At 47.4% G+C, this 19,285-nt stretch overlaps 1 protein-coding gene across 3 annotated transcripts in view; it reads right to left on the bottom strand.

Annotated features, from left to right (window-relative positions):
- tnksb (tankyrase, TRF1-interacting ankyrin-related ADP-ribose polymerase b) overlaps nucleotides 1-19,285 on the bottom strand; it is a 52,497-nt gene that overhangs the window by 20,901 nt on the left and 12,311 nt on the right. For all 3 annotated transcript variants that reach the window (XM_035379899.1, XM_035379900.1, XM_035379901.1), the window contains exons 4-5: nucleotides 2,108-2,144; nucleotides 496-571 (exon numbers count right to left, since the gene is read on the bottom strand). In XM_035379899.1, the coding sequence (XP_035235790.1) occupies nucleotides 496-571; nucleotides 2,108-2,144 (113 nt within the window). The remainder of the gene's footprint in view (nucleotides 1-495; nucleotides 572-2,107; nucleotides 2,145-19,285) is intronic.

Below are 19,285 nucleotides of genomic sequence, written 5' to 3'. Positions count from 1 at the left end.
GTGTCCTACGGGCTGACAGTGATGTAGGGGCAGAGCGAACACTGTGAAGGCTATGCTGTGGATACTGTGAAGGCTGTAACGCTGGTGTCCTACGGGCTGACAGTGATGTAGGGGCAGGGCGAACACTGTGAAGGCTATGCTGTGGATACTGTGAAGGCTGTAACGCTGGTGTCCTACGGGCTGACAGTGATGTAGGGGCAGGGCGAACACTGTGAAGGCTATGCTGTGGATACTGTGAAGGCTGTAACGCTGGTGTCCTACGGGCTGACAGTGATGTAGGGATGGGGTGGACACTGTGAAGGCTACACTGTGAAAGTTGAGGACACTGTGAAGGCTACACTGTGAAGGCTAGGGACACTGTGAAGGCTAAACTGTGAAGGCTAGGGTCACTGTGAAGGCTACACTGTGAAGGCTACACTGTGAAGGCTGAGGACGCTGTGAAGGCAACACTGTGAAGGCTGTGGACACTGTGAAGGTGTGCCGCCAGTGTCTTACCTTGCGTCCGTCGCTGGCATGACAGTTGACGTTTAAAGGAGTGAGCAGAGCCATGAGCTTCTCTTCATTGCCGCTCCTGCAGCAAGACAAAATTTTATAAAGGACAGGACGGGACGGGACAGGACAGGACAGGACAGGACAGGACAGGACAGAGCACCCCTCTCACTCAATCAGCCACAGGAGGAAGAGGGAGACACACAGCCACAGAACAGCTTCTCACAGAAAGATTTTAAACTTGCGAAAAAATTGAGAGCACTGAACTCCTGAAGCAAGATAATATTTTAGAAACAACAGAACAAAGTGTGAGACTCAGTACATTAGTCACAAGTGTGAGAGTGAGGAAGAGAGAGATTGTGAGAGACAGAGAGAGGGAGAGGAAGAGAGAGACAGAGTGAGAGACAGAGAGAGAGAGAGACAGAGTGAGAGAGAGAGGGAGGGAGGGAGAGAGGGAGGCTATGAATTGAGTCGTGTTTCCAAAGTCAAACCAAACCAGACCAGGCACAATAATCAAGCTCCTCAACAGAGAAAGGAGTCCATCTAACCACACAAAGCCGTATTCAACCTCCCGGTGAAATCTCCGGAGTGAGCCTGGTGTACTACACACGCACGTGAGCGTGACACAGCTGGAATAAGCATGACGCAGGAATACAGATGTGGCCTGAGAGAACCCTGATGCTCCACCCTGGGGGTGGGGCAGTTCCTTCCTGCCCTAAAGAGGGCGCCCTTTCCCAGGGGCAGGGCCGCACGGTTAACTTCATTTAGCGTGTTTATTTCCCACAATGCCTCGTAATTTACCGCCCTCCCCCCCATCCCCTTTGCGTGCGCAGCACACAGAACTGCAGGCGTAAGCCCAATGCGCTGCAGTCTTACGCAGGCCATGATTTCTAAGATGCAGCCACGCTTTGTCTATTTTTATGTCTTCCGTTTTTCCAGAATAGCGAAATAAAATGTGTATTGAACAAGGTCTGCAGCCCATCAGCCTACTGAAGCCTGACAGCCTATCGGAGAAAACTTTCAGGTCATTATTCACTTTTAATTAGCCTACAATTCTAACGGAATTCACATAAAATCAGTCAATATTTTCTACTATATCACTGAATTCACTTAATTGTCCAGGCCTACAGACCACTGAGCACCAGAAGGCCTGAAAACGGCTGTTTATCTGTCCATTAATTATAGCCCCGGGTTTGGAATGCCACTGTCTGCAGGAGCGAAGTGTTCTGGCATGAGCACCTCCTCCTCCTCCTCCAACCCTCCTCCTCCTCTGACCCACCCCCTCCTCTGACCCACTTCCTCCTCCTCTGACCCACCTCCACCTCCTTCTCTGACCCTCCTCCTCCTCTGACTCTCCTCCTCCTCTGACCTTCCTCCTCCTCTGACTCTCCTCCTCCTCTGACCCTCCTCTTGCCCAGGAGAAGCCTCCCTGCCCCAGTGTGTGGAGTAAAGCCAGAGAAACGTCTATGCGATGCCTCTGAGTGGGTCTGCAGCTGTTAAATGAGCTTTAGACTCATTTATGGGGCCAGTTGATGGGCGTGGAGAAGATGGAGAGAGAAAAAGAAGAGATAGAGAATGATGGAGGGATGAAGGGGAGAGAAAGAGAGCGAGTACTCACCGTGCTGCCTCGAGGAGATCGTCCTTCTTGTATTCACCTGGGAGGCAGAAAAGCATGCTGTCAGAATGAGGGAGACAGAGACACAGCAGCTACAGGAAAACCCTATCAGCACTAGAACTGAACTCGCAGCTCCACAGCCCACACACACATACGCACACACACGCACACACACAGTTGCGCGCACACACATGCATGTAAGAACACCCCTGAGTGCAGAAGGCTCCCTGCCAGTGCCGCCCCCCCCCAGATCCCCCCGTTCTCCTCTTCCTGGGGTGCGTGCGCTCTAACGCTCGTGTAGGTGCGCGTGTTCCCGGAGCGGTTGCTATGACAACCAAGCATAAAAGAAAACATTTCAGACCTCCCCCCTTCCCTCCCCCTCATCTCCTCAGCCCAGTGACTCTGCTCGATGGGGGAAATCGGTAAATATTCAAGTGGGGGGGTCAGGGGGGGGCTAGGAGCAGAAGAGATTAAATGAGAAGTTAACCTCTGGTACTGCAGTTGCTAAAAACATTTGAAATGGCGTGCAGACCAACAGCTGTCCGGGCCAATCCAAAATATACGCCAAAACTGAAATATCAATAAACTTAATACAACTTTAATTCACCGGAATACAAGAGGAATACAATACTCAAGCAATTACTAGAGCACAGGGTAACGTTCATCTCCAGCCTTCAGGACAGCCCATCACAGATTCTGAGCCTGTGTACATGGAAGATTAAACTAGTGTGGAACAGAGAGGACTGTCACTGCCTGTGTGTCACCAGTGTGTCAGTGTGCGTTAGTCACCAGTGTGTCAGTGTGTGTGTCAGCGTGCGTTAGCCACCAGTGTGTCAGTGTGCGTTAGTCACCAGTGTGTCAGTGTGCGTTAGTCACCAGTGTGTCAGTGTGCGTTAGTCACCAGTGTGTCAGTGTGCGTTAGTCACCAGTGTGTCAGTGTGTGTGTCAGTGTGCGTTAGTCACCAGTGTGTCAGTGTGCGTTAGTCACCAGTGTGTCAGTGTGCGTTAGTCACCAGTGTGTCAGTGTGTGTGTCAGTGTGCGTTAGTCACCAGTGTGTCAGTGTGTGTGTCAGTGTGCGTTAGTCACCAGTGTGTCAGTGTGTGTGTCAGTGTGCGTTAGTCACCAGTGTGTCAGTGTGTGTGTCAGTGTGCGTTAGTCACCAGTGTGTCAGTGTGCGCTCTAACCCAGAACACGCGTCTCAGTCTGACGAGCGCTAGCACGGCGCTCCGCTACTCGGGCTCAGCCAGACCCGAAAGCCGGACGGTTACACAACGCCTGACTGGCTGCAGGCCCAATCACAGCCGCCAGCGCGTCCGCACCGAACGCTTCTGCTAAAAGCAACGGTCCAAGTCAGATGGGAATTAAAAAACAAAAAAAAAAGAACAACTGTTATTACAACAACAGCCACTGACAGCTAGAGGAAATCGCTTCAAAAACCAAACGAAAAAAGCAAGAACAGGATTTACATTTTTTAAATCCCTATTCATCATTTGCATAGATGTGTTTAATCCCCTCGAATGAAATAAATAAATAAAACTGAGCAATACCATTATAATAATTTGCTAAACATCTTTTTACACAAAGCACAGCAAAGCAGGACACTAAATTGCCCTGAATTAGCCCTGTGAAATGTTATGTTTCACATGTTTCAAGGCTTTTTGGACAAAGTGAACGCTGGAGTTTCTGCCTTCTGGGTCCTACTGGGTCTGTCAGTCACTTGCCAAGAGCCCCAAACACACAGAAGGGCTTCCTCATGTTCCTGACTGAGCAGTACAGATCAGGGCCTGGACACCTGAATAAATCACCTGCTCAAGGTGCAGATCAGGTGCAGCAGACACAACAGGATGTGCTGTGTGTGTGTGTGTGCGTGCGTGTGTGCGTGTGTGTGTGTGTTTGAGTGTGTGTGTGTGCGTACATGCGTGTGCCAGGAGACCTTTCAAAATGCGGCCCGTTATTTTCCTCCTACTCATTAATCGCTTCCAGTTGGCAAATTAGCCGCTGCAAACATGGAAGATCCTCTTTAATCTCCCATCTGGAGCGTAAGCTCTTCACAGATCCACCCTTTAGTCTGGCTGCTTCCCTGCCCCCCCTCCCCCCTTGCCCCCCCCCCCCCCTTCTCTCAAAGGCGTTTCCACGGCGATGTTGGCGGAGGACTGGCATAAAATAAGCTGGCTTTGAAACACCTCAGGAAAGCACCGAAATCCAAAACTACAATAACCATAACCCCCCATTCCTTTCTTCTTCTTCCTTTCGAAGCCCTGTTGGCATGTCAGCAGCAGTCGCCTGTGAGCAGGCAGCGCCCCCAGGAGCCCGGGACGCTCTCCTGCAGCTGAGAGCTCGTTTGTATGGGCGGGAGTTTGCAGGAGTTTGCAGGAGCACCTGAGGTGACTCACCTGGCTAAAGCTCGGCAGAAGCCCACAGACCTCCTGCCAGGCTCCCTGCCCATTAGTCTAAACCTCAGAATTCTTTCATGATTTTGCCACTAAAGTTTGAAATTATATCAAACTTAGACTTCACAATGACAGCATCACCTTAAAGGGGGGAAAGCAAATCAGACCATAATATCTGAAAAGCAGCAAGGCGAAAAATCAGAGAAGAAAACTGCTTTAAACATCACAGGGGTCTGAATATTACACTCCCAATTACATCAAGTTCTTTCCACACTTGCAGTTCACAAATCTCCCCTCTTTAAGCACCGTATTACAAAGCTTCGCAGAACGCAAAATTAGCTATGCAGGCAAGAAAAACACCAATTTGCACAGTAATTTGTTATGAAAACAACTTTCTTAAAGACGTTTTTAAGAAATGTCACCAGCTTATTTGTTCCCTCAGGCCTAACGGCACATAGCTGTCTGTCAGATTTATTAAGAGCCTCGATGGAATTCATACGAGCGTGTGTGCTGCGTGTGCAGGACCAGCGTGGGGAAACGAGCGTGTGCAGGACCAGCGTGGGGGAATGAGCGTGTGCAGGACCAGCGTGGGGAAATGAGCGTGTGCAGGACCAGCGTGGGGGAATGAGCGTGTGCAGGACCAGCGTGGGGAAACGAGCGTGTGCAGGACCAGCGTGGGGGAATGAGGCCCCTAACTGCCACACCACAGCATGCAACGCCAGACCCCCTCAGCCTCCTGCTGGCGCAGTGCAGGACTCCACCACAGGGGGGCGCTGTGGGCCCCGAGGCCACAGCTCCACGCACTGATTCACAATGATCTAATTCTTTTTTTTCCCCAAACACCGTGAACCTTGATATACAAGCTGTTAAAACTGCAATAATCCATGCAACATTGGGAAGTGTATTGTTTGGGGGGGGGACATGGTTGGGGGGAGCAGGCTACACTGAGCCGTCGTTCTGTGGAGCAGAAATAGCTCAAGTTCCTGCACTGGGACCCCAGCTGTAATTAGCTTTTTAAAAACAGGCTGAGATGCTAATCAGAACTGTCCTCACAGCTGAGCAGAGCTGATAGCAGCACTGAGCCTGCAGCACACAGTCCGTTCTGAATGACATTCATGCAGATGCTGGGCCAATCAAAACTGACAGGCGACTCTGGAGGGTTTATGAAGCACGCATGGAGCTCACTGCCCACAGGTGAGCTTTGCAGCTTGTGATCAGAGACATGCCTGCACTCCCTTCCGAAACAGAGCAGCAGAAACCATGTGCTAACGTTGCCACCCCCCGTCCTGCACACACAAGAGGCTTCTGAACAGCAAGCGCTCAGGTGATTAACTGGCATTAATGATGGCTTATGTGACGGCCCCCCTCCGCAAAACAAGCCCCCTTCACTCCGGTACTGAATGGCACTCTGTCAGCAGAAATAAACTCCCTTTTTGGAGAAGGAGGCCAACCTGAGAAAAATGCCAATTCAGAGGAACGATACTGAGGGGAATGAACACACCTGCTAATTCCAAAGAGGACATCGCGTGGGACCGTTACCCACGGCGATTAGCGATAATCCGGCGAAACGACAAAGAAAATGCGAAACGGACCAAAATTGGGCATAGCAGACCAACGAGAAAACATTCCGACTTGGATGCGTTCCTGGGGGGTTTTTTTAAATCACAAGAGAAGCTGTGCGCTCCATGTTTTTGTCGATGTTCGTGGGAAGATTAAAGCTGGCCTGGGGGAACGATGGGAGCCCATGACCCGACAGAGAACAGGCGGTGATTCCTTTAAAAACACGCACCCCTCCGCAAGCAGGGATTTCTGCTGCAAGTACATCTATTCCTTTCACATTCCCATTTCTATTATGCATCTCCTTACATTAAAAAATGAAGAGATTTTCAGAGAGAACAAGCAAACAAAAACAGGAGCGAGGCGATCGTGGCGTCCTGATCTTCAAACTGAAGTCAAACACCAAGGGCCCGCTGGATCTCTGGGCTCTGATAAAGTGGGCTGAACAAATACAGCCAAAGAGGATTTAGTGGAAAGTGAATCTATGTGCGCACAATAGGCTAAGTTCTAACGTTACACTAGTGCCCCAAGGAGCGACGTTTAATTAAACACACATTCACTTTTCACACTGACTGAGCGAGACAAAACTTCACAGTAACGAAAGCGTAAAACACACAAACACACACTGGACGCGTCTGATTGAAATCACTCACCCGGAGCGCGATGTAAAAGGTTGATCTTCTGAATTCCCGCGCATTAATTAACAAAACGGCAACGGCTCAGCTCCCTCTGATCGATGGACGAGGCTCCCGAGTCTGACGACATCGTCCAAACTACTGCTAAACTCACATTTTTATTTTGAGGCCAATTTGTTTGCAACACTGCATTCAGAGTAAAGGGAGTTTCTTTCCCACTCTAACTGAAGACATGCCTTTTCAGATGTTTCTCATTTGCCAGGCGTCCAATGAGAAACGGCTCTGCAGGTTATTCATGTAGCTGGAATACGCGTGTTTACTGAACGGACGTCTCTGATCAGACAGACGCAGGGCTGGCCCAGGGCTGGCTCAGGGCAATAGGCTCCAGACACCAGACGGCGTTGGGACACAGTGAGATAGCATCTCGCCCTTTTCAGGCTGGTCATGGGTTTCCCATGAACAGGCTCTCTCTCTTCTGGGACTGTCCGCAGGAAGCGTATGATCGATGAGCAGAGGTACTAAACACGAGTGTGAAGCAGCCTACTGAGGTCCTCTCTATCAATGCTTTACTGTTCCACCCCACATTAAAGACCACGATGTCCTCGCTCCTTAAATACACACTCTTAAACAGACCTACGCAGCCCACTTCCTTATATGACCGCATCAGAAGACACTGAATTTACCCATTAAATAACTAATAAAATAACAATAAATAAATATATAAGTGCTGTTGCAAAAACGTCCAGACACACAAAGACATTCCTGAGAGTTAAGAATGGAGCTTATTAGGGTCATAGTGAACAATCCCCCTGGGGAAGACACCCTCCCAAAAAAAGACAAGCCCGACGGAGCTCAATAAACAAAGCGCTCATTCCTTCTCTCTCGCCCGTTTGACCAGCGTGGGAGAACGGAAGCGCTCAGGCGGAAACGTCTGAGGCCAGCCCGGTGAAAGCAGACAACTGGAGGCGGGCCTGCAAAAGGCACTTCCTGTTCCTGATCAAGATGGCCGCCGAGCTCCATTTACCCCAGGGAAGAGCAGTCAGTGGGAGGGGCTTAACGCGTTGCCTTAGATTTCTCTTCTGGTTTGGTTTAACTGAAAGTCTGAGGCGCTCCAAGTCCCCTATCGTCAGGTTAACAGCATTTAAAAACCGACACCAAATCTGGCTGTGAATATCGGTTTATTCAGCATCACTAACACTGGGTTACGACCAACTGCTCTCCACCAGCAGGGGCAGCGGTGATGGCTGGTGTGCTGGATGCTGTCTGTACTGATACAGCTCTATCGGGTTCTGCTCTGGAGGAACAGAGCCGGACTCTTATCTCCTCTGGGCAGAGAGGCTAAACGGTGAGAACCCAGCGGGCCGACGGCAGGGAAAGGGATAACCCGTTTAGCGGGAGCGCCGCGCTCAGCACTCTTCCCCCAGACTCCTCTCCCGCTCATTCACAGCGAAGGGTCAGCGAGCGCGGCGCTGCTGCAGAGTGCCGAGGTCAGGAGCGCAGAGCGCCCCGCTACACCGCCATCTTCACAGCTCCGCCGCGACGGCAGCGCGTCTCTTTCTCCGTTTCCCACTCCGGAAAAGCGCAAAGCCCCTCAGGCTGCCGGCCCTCGTCTGTTCACCGCCGACGGTTCAGACCGTCCGTGCGGACGGACCGCGGTACAGACGGCGCTCGAGGGACGCGTGCGCGGGACGGATCTGAGGACGGACGCAGCGGTGGCAGGAGGGGCCGACGAGCCGTTACGTTCAAAATCGGGGATAAAAGGAAAAACAGCGAGATCTTTAAAAACGCTTCCTATGTAAGGAAATAAAATCTCTCCCCCAGCGCGGGCAGAGACCAGGGGAGCTGAAAAAAGGACCAATCAGACGGAGGCCCTCTGCCCTCGGAAGCTCGACTTCCTGAGAAAGTAAATGTTAGGAAAGGCTGAAAAGCTGCCATTCTGAAAAACCCACATCTCACGGCCCTCAAGTCCTCAAGTCCCGCCGGCAACTGGCAGCTTATTTCTGTGACCATTTCTTGCCCCTCGATTATGACAAAATGTCAAAGCTACAGTAAACACACACTGAGCTGGAGCTCAGAACCGCTCAATAAAACAGAACCGACTGGAGCTCAGACTCAGAGCCTTACTGTCCATCAAGCGCCTCTCGTCCACAGCAACTCCATCTCGGAATGCTCCATGACGAAATAGCACCTGAGGACAGAGCTCATCTGGGACATGCCAAGCGCTCAGAACCTGAGGTTGGCCAACTGAATGCTTTCACTGGGTTCACTTCTCAAACAGGTGTTTTTCCCCCCCACACTTTTCCAGAAAAAAATTCACTTATTTATTTATTCATCAATTAATCTATGTTGTTGTCCTTTACGTGACTCCAGCTGACACTGTAGAGTTTTGGGAAACAGTCGAGACACCCAGTCCTCCAGCGAGACGCTGTCTGAGCAGCAGAAGGCCCCGGAACACCAAGCAGAAAGGAGTCTGGCTTTACCACAAAGGGGCCTGTGTAAAAAACTAAAGCAAAACAAACGCACCGGGACGAACCCCAGCCTGTTTCCGAGGTAGATCTCACTTCATCTTACTCTCAGTGAAAACTGAGAAATCGCACAAGAGCCCCAGAGTGGACTGAGCGGCTGCAATCGATACCCAAACTTCATTACTGACCGCAAACACCGCGGAGCCTTCATTAATCTCCCTCCTCCAAACGCTTAACGCTACCACACGCGATCCCTTATTTTCATCTAAACGTCATCGCTAACGCACCGAAGGTGCCGGTGGTGCCTGAACTCGCTCAGTAGCCACGCCCACAGCCATTCCCACACAGCCATTCCCCACAGCCATTCCCACACAGCCATTCCCACACAGTCATTCCCCACAGACATTCCCAAGGCACTGCTAGCCACCGCGGCTACGCTCAGCGCTCGTTTCCATTTATATCTCTCATTTCCCCTGGGCTGCATCAGTGCGTTCTGCAGATCATGTGACAGTGCACACCTTGTCATCTCCACCCGGGTTTAGGACAGCCCGGGTCACTGCGACCGCATAAAACCCATCACATTTTAACACCTGGATCATGGAGTCCCCTTAATTCAGCCAAAAATAAAACAGGCATCAGAAGCACAGTACTTTTAAACCGAGCACGTCATCGAATCAGACACTCATTTCCTTTCTGAAACTCGGTGGAACCCGTGAAGTTCAGTGTAGGACTGAAGAGGAGCCACAAGCAGAAAGCCAGGCTCGCAAGCTTTATGACATGGCACAGTTAACCTTATGCCCACACATCCGGCACAAGGGAAGAATAATTACGAGAAGAAGAAAAAACACATTCCCGTCACTCCCGCCAATTTGAACGGATTCTCTCCCCCACAGAATGTTGAAGAGCAAACGCAATTACCGCTGCCTCCGCGGCGGGCAAAGGTAGCATGATCAGCGCGAGCTTCGTGTATATTAACCGATATTAACGCAGTTACTGTGCGCGAGCTCTGTGTGTATTAACTGGTATAGCATGAATGTGTGACAAACACCCGAAGGGGGGGGGGGGGGTTATGCTTATCAGCAGCTCTCCTGGATGCTGGCTGAAAATGCGATGCACTTTAGCCCCCCGCTTTATCCAGCCCAGAGTATAGAGGCTGCATTTAAATAGACTACTTTACTGTTCAAGGGCACAAAAGTCATGCCAGACCGAGTATTCGAACCGACAATTCTGCTCGAAACCTTCAAATACGCGCATCATCGCATGGGCTCCCAAAGTCATCTGAAAACGCATCTGAAAAGTTGTTGCGATAATAATCTACAATACACTTTTTTTTAATATTAAAAGCTCAAAATATTAAAAATGGTTTATCATTTTGGGCATGTCAGGGTAGCTAACCTGAGTAAGGAACAAAGACAAAGCACAAAGCCGGAGTGCATCTGAGGGAAGTATAGCTACGGTCATCCGTCAACATTTCTCTCCAGCTGATAACGCCGTACCGTTAGCAGGAACAGTCTCAGCGCTGGAAAGATCGCGCTGGGACACATTTCAGACGGACACATTCCCAAGGAGATCCCTTTTTTTTTTTTTTAAAAGTAGCTAATTACAGTAACTAAATGTAGAGCTTGCAGTGAATTTTACACATGACTTAAAACATGCTAGTTGACCAAGCAATTAAAACTCTTAAGCAGATGATCATTATTAATTAATTCATGATTAATTAATGTTTATTATTTCAGTATTGTAATGTATTGTACAAAAATGGCACACACAAAAAAGTGCACATATCTGAAAAATCTCTGCCTTGTAAACTTGAATATATTTCACATGAAGATAATGTTAATTAGGCTTCATTGGGCAATTAAAAGAATAATGAATTGTATTTAAGGGCTGTGCAAAGACTTTTCCAAAAGAACCATGGAGGTGTGATGAAGCAATTAAAAAAGATACAGGTAACAGACTGAAATGTGTTTTTAAAATAATTGGATGATAATCCTTTATAACCTTAAAGACGCAATAACTGCCTGATGAGAAATGCAGATCAGAATCTCATTACTGGTGCAATTAAAGTTGAGTAAGAGCTCTGTACACACAACACAGCAGCATGAGGACAGCCAGGAGCCAGAATCACGGATGCAGAACGTGGAGCCAGAATCACGGATGCAGAACGTGGAGCCAGAATCACGGATGCAGAACGTGAACACAGCTCCAGCTGCACAGTGAGGCTGGGATGGCTAATGCATGCCAATGATGAAATAAACAGAACACCTCACAGGACCTTCAGCCTCTGATGCAACTGACACAGGCGAGAGAGAGAGAGAGAGAGAGAGACTGAACCGAGCTCAGTCACAGAGAGAGAGAGAGAAAGACAGACAGAGAGAGAGAGAGAGAGTGCAGTTCAATCAGAAGTTGGAAACTGCCCTGATCGCCCTGGAAAATGAATAATCCATACACATCTGCAATTGCACATGGTTTTAACCCCCTCAACCACACGCACACAGTTAAAAATGAAAACCACATTCCACATATTATATATGCGTAGTTAATTTTTAGGGTACTTACATTCATAATTAAAATCACTATAATTTAGTCATTTATTTTCTGCTACACTACAATACCCATAATCATCAGCCTTATGAAGGTGTGTCAGGCCGGCTGCCCTCAGGTGTGAAAAGATCCTGTTATAATAACCTTCGCAGACGAGAGAAACGCTCACAGCCTGGAGCACATCCTCTCCCAGCTCAGCTCTGGGGCTGGACTCTGCCATGAGCCATCCCCCCCGTGCGTACTGACCAGCGAGGAAGGAAGCCATGGCAGGTCACGCCTCACTGGAGCATCATGGGAAACCTGACTGGTGCAGATGACTCATCGTCGGCGAGGCCTCAGGCCTTCTGCTCCTGTCTTCAGATCACTGGCTGAGACAGCGCTCTTATGAGCCTTCAGAGCGCAGCCTGAGCGGAAGGCCAGTTACAATCAATAAAGATCATCAACTGCTTTCGTCTGACTGAACGATGCTCGCCCATAAAGATGTTCCTAAACATCAGCACTGCTGCAGACAAGCCACACCCGGTAACTTACTCAAAATAACCCACGAGCAATAACATCAGCCCAAAACTTAAACACGGCCAATTTGTTTCTACACTAAATTTGTCAAGATGACTCGAGAACAATTCATCAATGGAAATTCATTCTGCATGAATAACAAATGACCTCAGGAGAGGATGGATCGCTCCAGCCTTCCGAGCGGTGAGCGGCACGGCTTGCGGGAATCCTGATTGGTTCTGAAGCATTCTGCTCCAGTGATCAAAGCAGGAAGTGACAGAAAGAAGAATGAAGCAGAGAAAAGCACCTCCCCCCTCCCCCCTCCCCCTCCCTGTCCTGATAGCATTCTAAACAGCTGAACAAGCTCCAGATGCAGATTAGTTCTGAAGAGGAGCGAACGCCATGTAACATTAACAGTGATCTACAGCAGCGATCCTCCCCCCCCCCCAGCTTTTCAAAAAAAAGCATTTATCAAAACTTCCAAATGTGCAAGTCCAGCAAAGGTCCTGCGAACAATCACTATCCTTTTTTTTGTTTGTTTATTCTTTTTTGGCTGAAACTTTCATCCGGGAAAGCAGAGGAAACCAAACTTTGGAACGATCCGAGTTTTGAAAAGTTAAAATAGTCCACTTAAATGCCCGTATCCCAATCTCTGCACAGACAAGTGCATACTGAGCAACTCAGTTCCAGTACGGTTCAGCAGAATATTACCAGCTTCCAATTATTTCTAATGAGATAAATATGGATTAAAAAAGAAATTAAAAACTACTTCTGCTAAAGGAGAAACATCGTCTAGTTTTGTTTCCCCCTAAACCATTCTATTTACTCATGGGCACAACAGACCATAATAAAAAAAGCCCCACTTTTGCAGCCTACCTCAGAAAGCAAAGGGAAAACACTCCCACAACCTCTCTCTCTTTCTTTCTTTCTGGCAGAAAACAATGTCTGAGTCATAAAGGAATGAGAAGAGTTCAGCTCTGACTCGTGCTTAACTGATAACCTGAGGTTTGAGGGGAAGTCACGGGCATAAAACCCCAATGAAGAGGAAGAGGGCAAATATGTAACCCTGGAGCATCTTAAACCCTGAGTAAATCAGCATGTATAAACAACCTGTCACTCACCTGTAGTCATTTTCCTCCCACTTCACAGTCCATAGGGACTGTGCTGTACACCACTCGTTTCTACTAAAAAACATGCATCATTTTGTGTTTTTTTTTTTTCTGCTGTAAGATGGGTGGTGCTCATCTTGGATTATGACTTCCAATTTAATAACTGCAGGTCTAAAAAAAGACTCATAAGCAATATTTGTATCCTGATGGTGGTGTTACTGCTTTTATTAAAAGAAATATAAAAACAGGCAATGTTTAACTTTTTCCCCAATGGTAGGGTCACTCCAGGAAAAGTCATCGCTGCTGTTAAACTTAGAAAAAGGTCATTTTTGCTGCTGCGGACGACACGAAGCTTAAGCGCAGCACACTGTCATCTTCAGCACAAAGTGCCAGAGCCTGAGCCAGAGGACCTGAGGGACCGGCGTTCAGAGGTGTTTAGTGTTCAGAGAGCTGCATGGGGAGCACAGCGGAGCTGAACACCGGTGACTGCACACGGGGCCCGGTGCCGTTAACCCTACTCGTTAAGTGCTAATTAAACGCCCCCAGGTTAAACGGCTCGCTGTTCACCGGGCGTCGCTCGTCTTGCCTTTTATAGGAGGCAGAACACACACTGCGCGCAAGGGCAAGTTAATGGCCATGTTCTCTCTGAGCACGCTCAGGTATACCAGGCTTTTTAATTGAGCAGCTATGTTCTGGTCCTTAAAAACAAAAATTGGCACCAAGTGAACTTAGCCGATCCCTGGTCTAGTGGGTCTTACAGCCCAGTCTCAAATACTGGCCAGGACCGGTCTGATTCATGTTTAATTTAAAGGCTGTCTGTGCAACGCTCCCTTCCAGGAATCAGAACATAAGAGCACAGCAGCACAGAGCAATATCCTGTCTCTCCAGGACACCTTCTGATGACTGTGGATCTCGCCTGACAGAGCACATCTGTGTGTATGAAGATGTGCGCATGAGGCAGGCTCATATTTAGAGAGTGTGAAGGGAGGCGTGTAAGCAGAGGTGGGCGATAAGCTGCAGCGATTTGTTTCTTCGCTGTATCTCAAAGCAGGAAACGTGTCATCCTGCTTTCAAAAGCGGGAAGTTCCTGGAGCTACAGGCCGTGGAAAATTTGGGATTAGTGCTGCATGCGCTGGGAAGCTCACGACTTCCAGCGCTCTGTCCTCCTACATCAAGAGCACGCCATCAAGGCACGCCTTCGAGCCTTTTAAACTTCAGTACGGAGAACTCTCCGTTCCTTAAGTTACCTCAGCTTATACTCATTTACACCTTATGCATTCAGCTTGTGTGAAAATCAGTCATTCTGTAAAAGTCATCCATAACATTCAGTTCACCTGTGAGCTCGCAAGTTCAATAATTAGTGATCTCAGTTACACAGGCTGTTCAGTCACTTTTATGACCTTCTACTGGGAAAGTGAGGTTTCGCCAAAACCTCATAGTGGGTGGAGCTATCATGCCATCATTCACAGGCCAGTATCAGCCAATCAAAAGAAAGCTTTCCATTTACGTAAAATCGTTATGTTTTAATGGACAAACAGCAGTGATCAGGGACGGGGAAGCTGTTGTGTCTTGGTTTCATCATCAGTACTCCCTCAGGTAACGGTCTGGATGCCAAACTGTTTGCTTTAGTCTGCTTCCTGGTGCTAAGCCTTGGAGAGAGAGGCCCTTCTGTACTTCACACATCAGTCTTAGCGTTTAATCGTTTCTATCAGAAAGCCATTACCGCTGGGTTTGACGGTAAGGAAGACGCATCACTTTACTCCCCAAATTAAGCACACAGCACAAGCGCCCTACAGACAGACTACTCTTTATCCAACTCAGTGTTCACTTCCATGAACATGGAGCAGATCTATTATCAAACGAGCTGAGAAGCACAGGCAGTGCTAAACGCTTTGACTAAAGGCTCTTACCCAGCATTAATTAACTATTTTAAACGTAGTTCAAAAAAAAACAAAGAATTATGAGAAACAGTGGTTAAACGGACAGAAATGTTTCAATTCCCAAAACAGAGGGGGCTCCTCACATTATAATGACATTATCGTTATATTTAACTGGACGAGCTCCGCAGAATTAGATTCATTAGGATTTCATGAGCAAACGTGTCTTTTGTGATAAACCAGGCAGTCAAAGAAATGTGCTAATTAACATCATACATCAAACGCCTTAAAAAGGCCTTGACACTTGTGTCATATAACAACGCTTCTGGGTTTTATGTTTGTGAATCTGAAAATCTGCAACAAGGACTGCAAGACCATCGCCTAGTTCTTACGATGTTAAAATCAAACGAAAGATCTGTAGCGTGTAGCTCAGTATTGCACAGGCAGGCTTCATTTTGTAATTTACATTCGTAATGGTACACAACAAAGGAAGAATGCCAAGAAATTGCATGTTAAAGGTAAAATGAATGCAATGACATAGATGACAGTATATTCTAAAAAATTTTATTTGTAGTCTCCTGTCTGTAAAGTTAACTGAATACCTGGGAATCTCAGCAAAAAAAAAATGGGCCCAGTTATTTGGATTACGTAATGTCAAAAAGATATGAGGATTATTCCATACAAGTGCCTTCCATCTAAAACACTTTCATTGAGTACCAGTGGGAGCGTAATGTTATGAGTTTAGTTGATTTATACTGCATTTGTCAACATTTGGTGTGCAGCGAATATGGTTTTGCACAGATTAGCGATGTTAATTGCTCCTGATCTGTGTATAACAGCCAACGGCTAATAATGTTAAATTGTTGATTTGTTTATTGATGGCTAATTACTGAGTAAAGAAAACAGGGCTGTCCCAACACATTCAGCATTGCAAATGTACAGTAGCGATCATCCAGCGCCTCTGCGTATTCCACACAACGACCAACAATTTTAACCTAAGGGACGGTCTGGAAAACCACATATTTTAAAAATCGGAAGCGACCGCGTTTGTTTTGGCAGAGCTGATTGTGAACAAAATCGTCAATACCGAAATAAAACGAGAGTACGCGAGCAAGTGTGCGGCTGCGAATTTCAAGCATCCCTTTAATTCCTGAAGCCACGGCGCGAGACGGCCCTTACCGACGGAACTCAACCGCCGACACGAGCCGGCTGACTACAAGCCTGTTCGGCGTCACAAAGGAAAACCGCCTCCCCAGCTCGCGCTCGACTCTGCCTTCACACAGCACCAGAACAAGACGTCCTGTATTTCCGCTTGCACCCCGCGTCCGTCCTAAATTGAAATGCGCTGCGTAAATGCTGAAATGTTCTTTTTCCCTCTTCTTGTTTATTTCAGCTATAATTTGCTCTTCAGAAGTGAGCTGGCTTTTCAACAGACAGTAGAAACGATCCATTTAAACATGAAAAATAAACGGGCGGAGGAAAATACTGCAGACAGTCGTGCATTCTGGCTTGCCCTCTGAATGAACTCGCTGGAGAATGTCCAATTAACTCTATAAACCTAGGAAGCCAAGCAAGACTCGCCTCAAGATGAATGTGGTCATCTCCCACTTCCTCACTTGCTCTCGTTATAAAGCCGTATACGGAGACAGAGATGTGTACTAGCCATCTTTACAACCGAGAGAATTTAATGGTCAAGTCACTTACTGCATTGATCCTGCGGCCAGTTCGGATCAATAACAATAAGTTTGTACTACTGGAAATTAAGATTTGATAAATGAATGCATTCATTTACATTCTGTGACAAAAAAACATATTTTTCTTCGATAACCTATGCACCTATACAGCGGACACCGCCGTTTTTGAACTTTTATTTCAACATATTACCATCTGCCCAACTCCACAACTGCCTTAGCCGCTGGACAGGCAGACGACAGAGAAATAAACGTTTTTTGAGCCGTAACGGGGACAAGATAATTTTCTAAACCTTTCACAGCGGAAAATGAAAATAAATTAGCATGTACAGACGCTCGCCAGTGGCCACGGAGGAAAATGTGTAGGCTGTGATAGCGAAACGATAAAAGTAATGACAAGATTCTCAGCACAAACCATTTTTTTACCTTATAATTGGTACTCAGCTAATTACTGGGCCTAATGTGAAAAAACTGTAATCAACACTCATCAAGTATGTGACGAGTTATATTAGGATCACAAGGAAAAATCTATTAAAGGTACATTAAGCATTTAAAACTAACAATGTGGGAACATTTTACTCTTTTACAAGAGTGGCCTAATAAAGGAAAATCTTACCCACTTTACAGCCACACCAGACAGCACTGTACTGCAGTTTCGGTCCCACCGGCTCACTGGGTGAAACCGGCTAACGTTACCCAGGAATCACGCCACACGTTCATTACAGCTCATCAGTTCAAATGGCGGTTGAATGCATGCGACCCGATGAGCCATCCAGCGGCCCTACAAATTCTCCTTTTTTGACATTCCCACTCGTTCAGAAACATTTCTCCATGTAAAGAACATCTTTATTCAACATCCCTCTCAACTACTGGTTCCAAACTAGTAATTAATACCTCCGTAATCAGATATCAAGGAGGTTTTGGAATGAGACAGGTGTATCAAACGATCGTTAAAACTACATTAAAATATCTCCCAATGCAGCCAAAGCATATGGAGTCATCATTGTATTACAATGCGACACAACCTGTTGTAGGAACATTTAACATCTGTTTAAATCCCCTTAAATATCGCAGAGGGAAGACTCCTCTCCACATACAGGAATTCTGCTTAGGAGCAGCTGTTGCAGGTGGTACAGAACTTTACAGAAGGATTATACACAGAAAGCCAGTAGCAGCATGTGAGTATTGGCCATCATTATGGGATGTGCACAGACACGTGAAGCCTTGATGTCTGTGAATTAGCACAAGCTTCTGCCGTGAAGCTGCGAGGGATTTCATTAACGAAACGATCGGCCGCGGTGATCATAAAAACACGGCAGCTAAATGGCCGTACATAAAAGAGTCTGCTACTGCGGCACGTTGCAGGTAACTAAAATGTGTACGTGAACGCTTCTCTCTGGGGAGAGTATTTAAATAACTACAGACCATCATGTGTGCTTCAGAGTCTCATACATACAGGAAGAAAGTTCTGCAAATGGCTCATGACTACATTTCATTCAGGCTGAGAGATGGAAAACAATAAAAGCAATACAAAAGCAATGCTAGCAATGTGTTGCGTTTGATAGTATCCTTATTTCACCCCACTTGTGCTGTGCAGAAAAGCTGTATTTGAAGACATGTACACAAGCCAGCTAGGCCGACCTTTCCTGAACTGGAAACTTGCATGAAACTGAGCCTATAGCTTCACCTGATGAGTGACAAACATATCACTGTCCATGCCAGAAATGCACTGATGTACACCGATCTCTGGGGAAAATAGATAGGTATGAAAAGCACCTGTTCTTTAACTCTTTAAGGTGTAAGACCTGAAATATGTGGTTAGAATGTTCTTAGCTGAACATTCTAATGCTGATGTCACAATCACTGCTGGTGACTGAAAGCAGTGGAGTTCTAGAACACTGACTTAGAATTTTGGGGAAAAAACATTCCAGAAAGCGTACTCTAAAGGGTGAATATAATTAGACTGGCGCTCCGCTCCATTGTGATGTCATAAAGAACCAGCACAGGCTCCGCGATGCTCAGCGCTGCTCAGCGCGTCTCTCCACGCAGAGCTGCACTGGAGCCTGAGGCGCTGCCCTGACGCGCAGCTCGGCGTTCGCATGCGCGAAGCGGGAGCCCAGCGCGCTTAGTTAGCGAGGCAGCGCTGCATCAGCCAGGTCCTCTGCCCGCGCCACGGAAACAACCCAGCACACGCGCACACAACCACTACAGCTTCAATGAGAAACAAAAAAAAACGTAAACACAACAGCAGACCCCCCCCCCCATGAATGATACAGTAAGACACAAAAGTCAAACACACACGCGCACACACACACAAACAGAAATCATTCCACCTTTTCAAATCAGCAACAAAGAACAAAAAGGCAGAATAAACTATTTACAGAAAGAGAGAGAGAGTGTGTGAGAGAGGGAATGTG

The sequence above is a fragment of the Anguilla anguilla genome, chromosome 10 (genome assembly GCF_013347855.1).
Source record: "Anguilla anguilla isolate fAngAng1 chromosome 10, fAngAng1.pri, whole genome shotgun sequence".
Lineage (NCBI taxonomy): Eukaryota > Metazoa > Chordata > Actinopteri > Anguilliformes > Anguillidae > Anguilla > Anguilla anguilla.
Note: the sequence above shows the minus strand (reverse complement) of the source record. Positions and strands in the feature narration are given on the sequence as shown.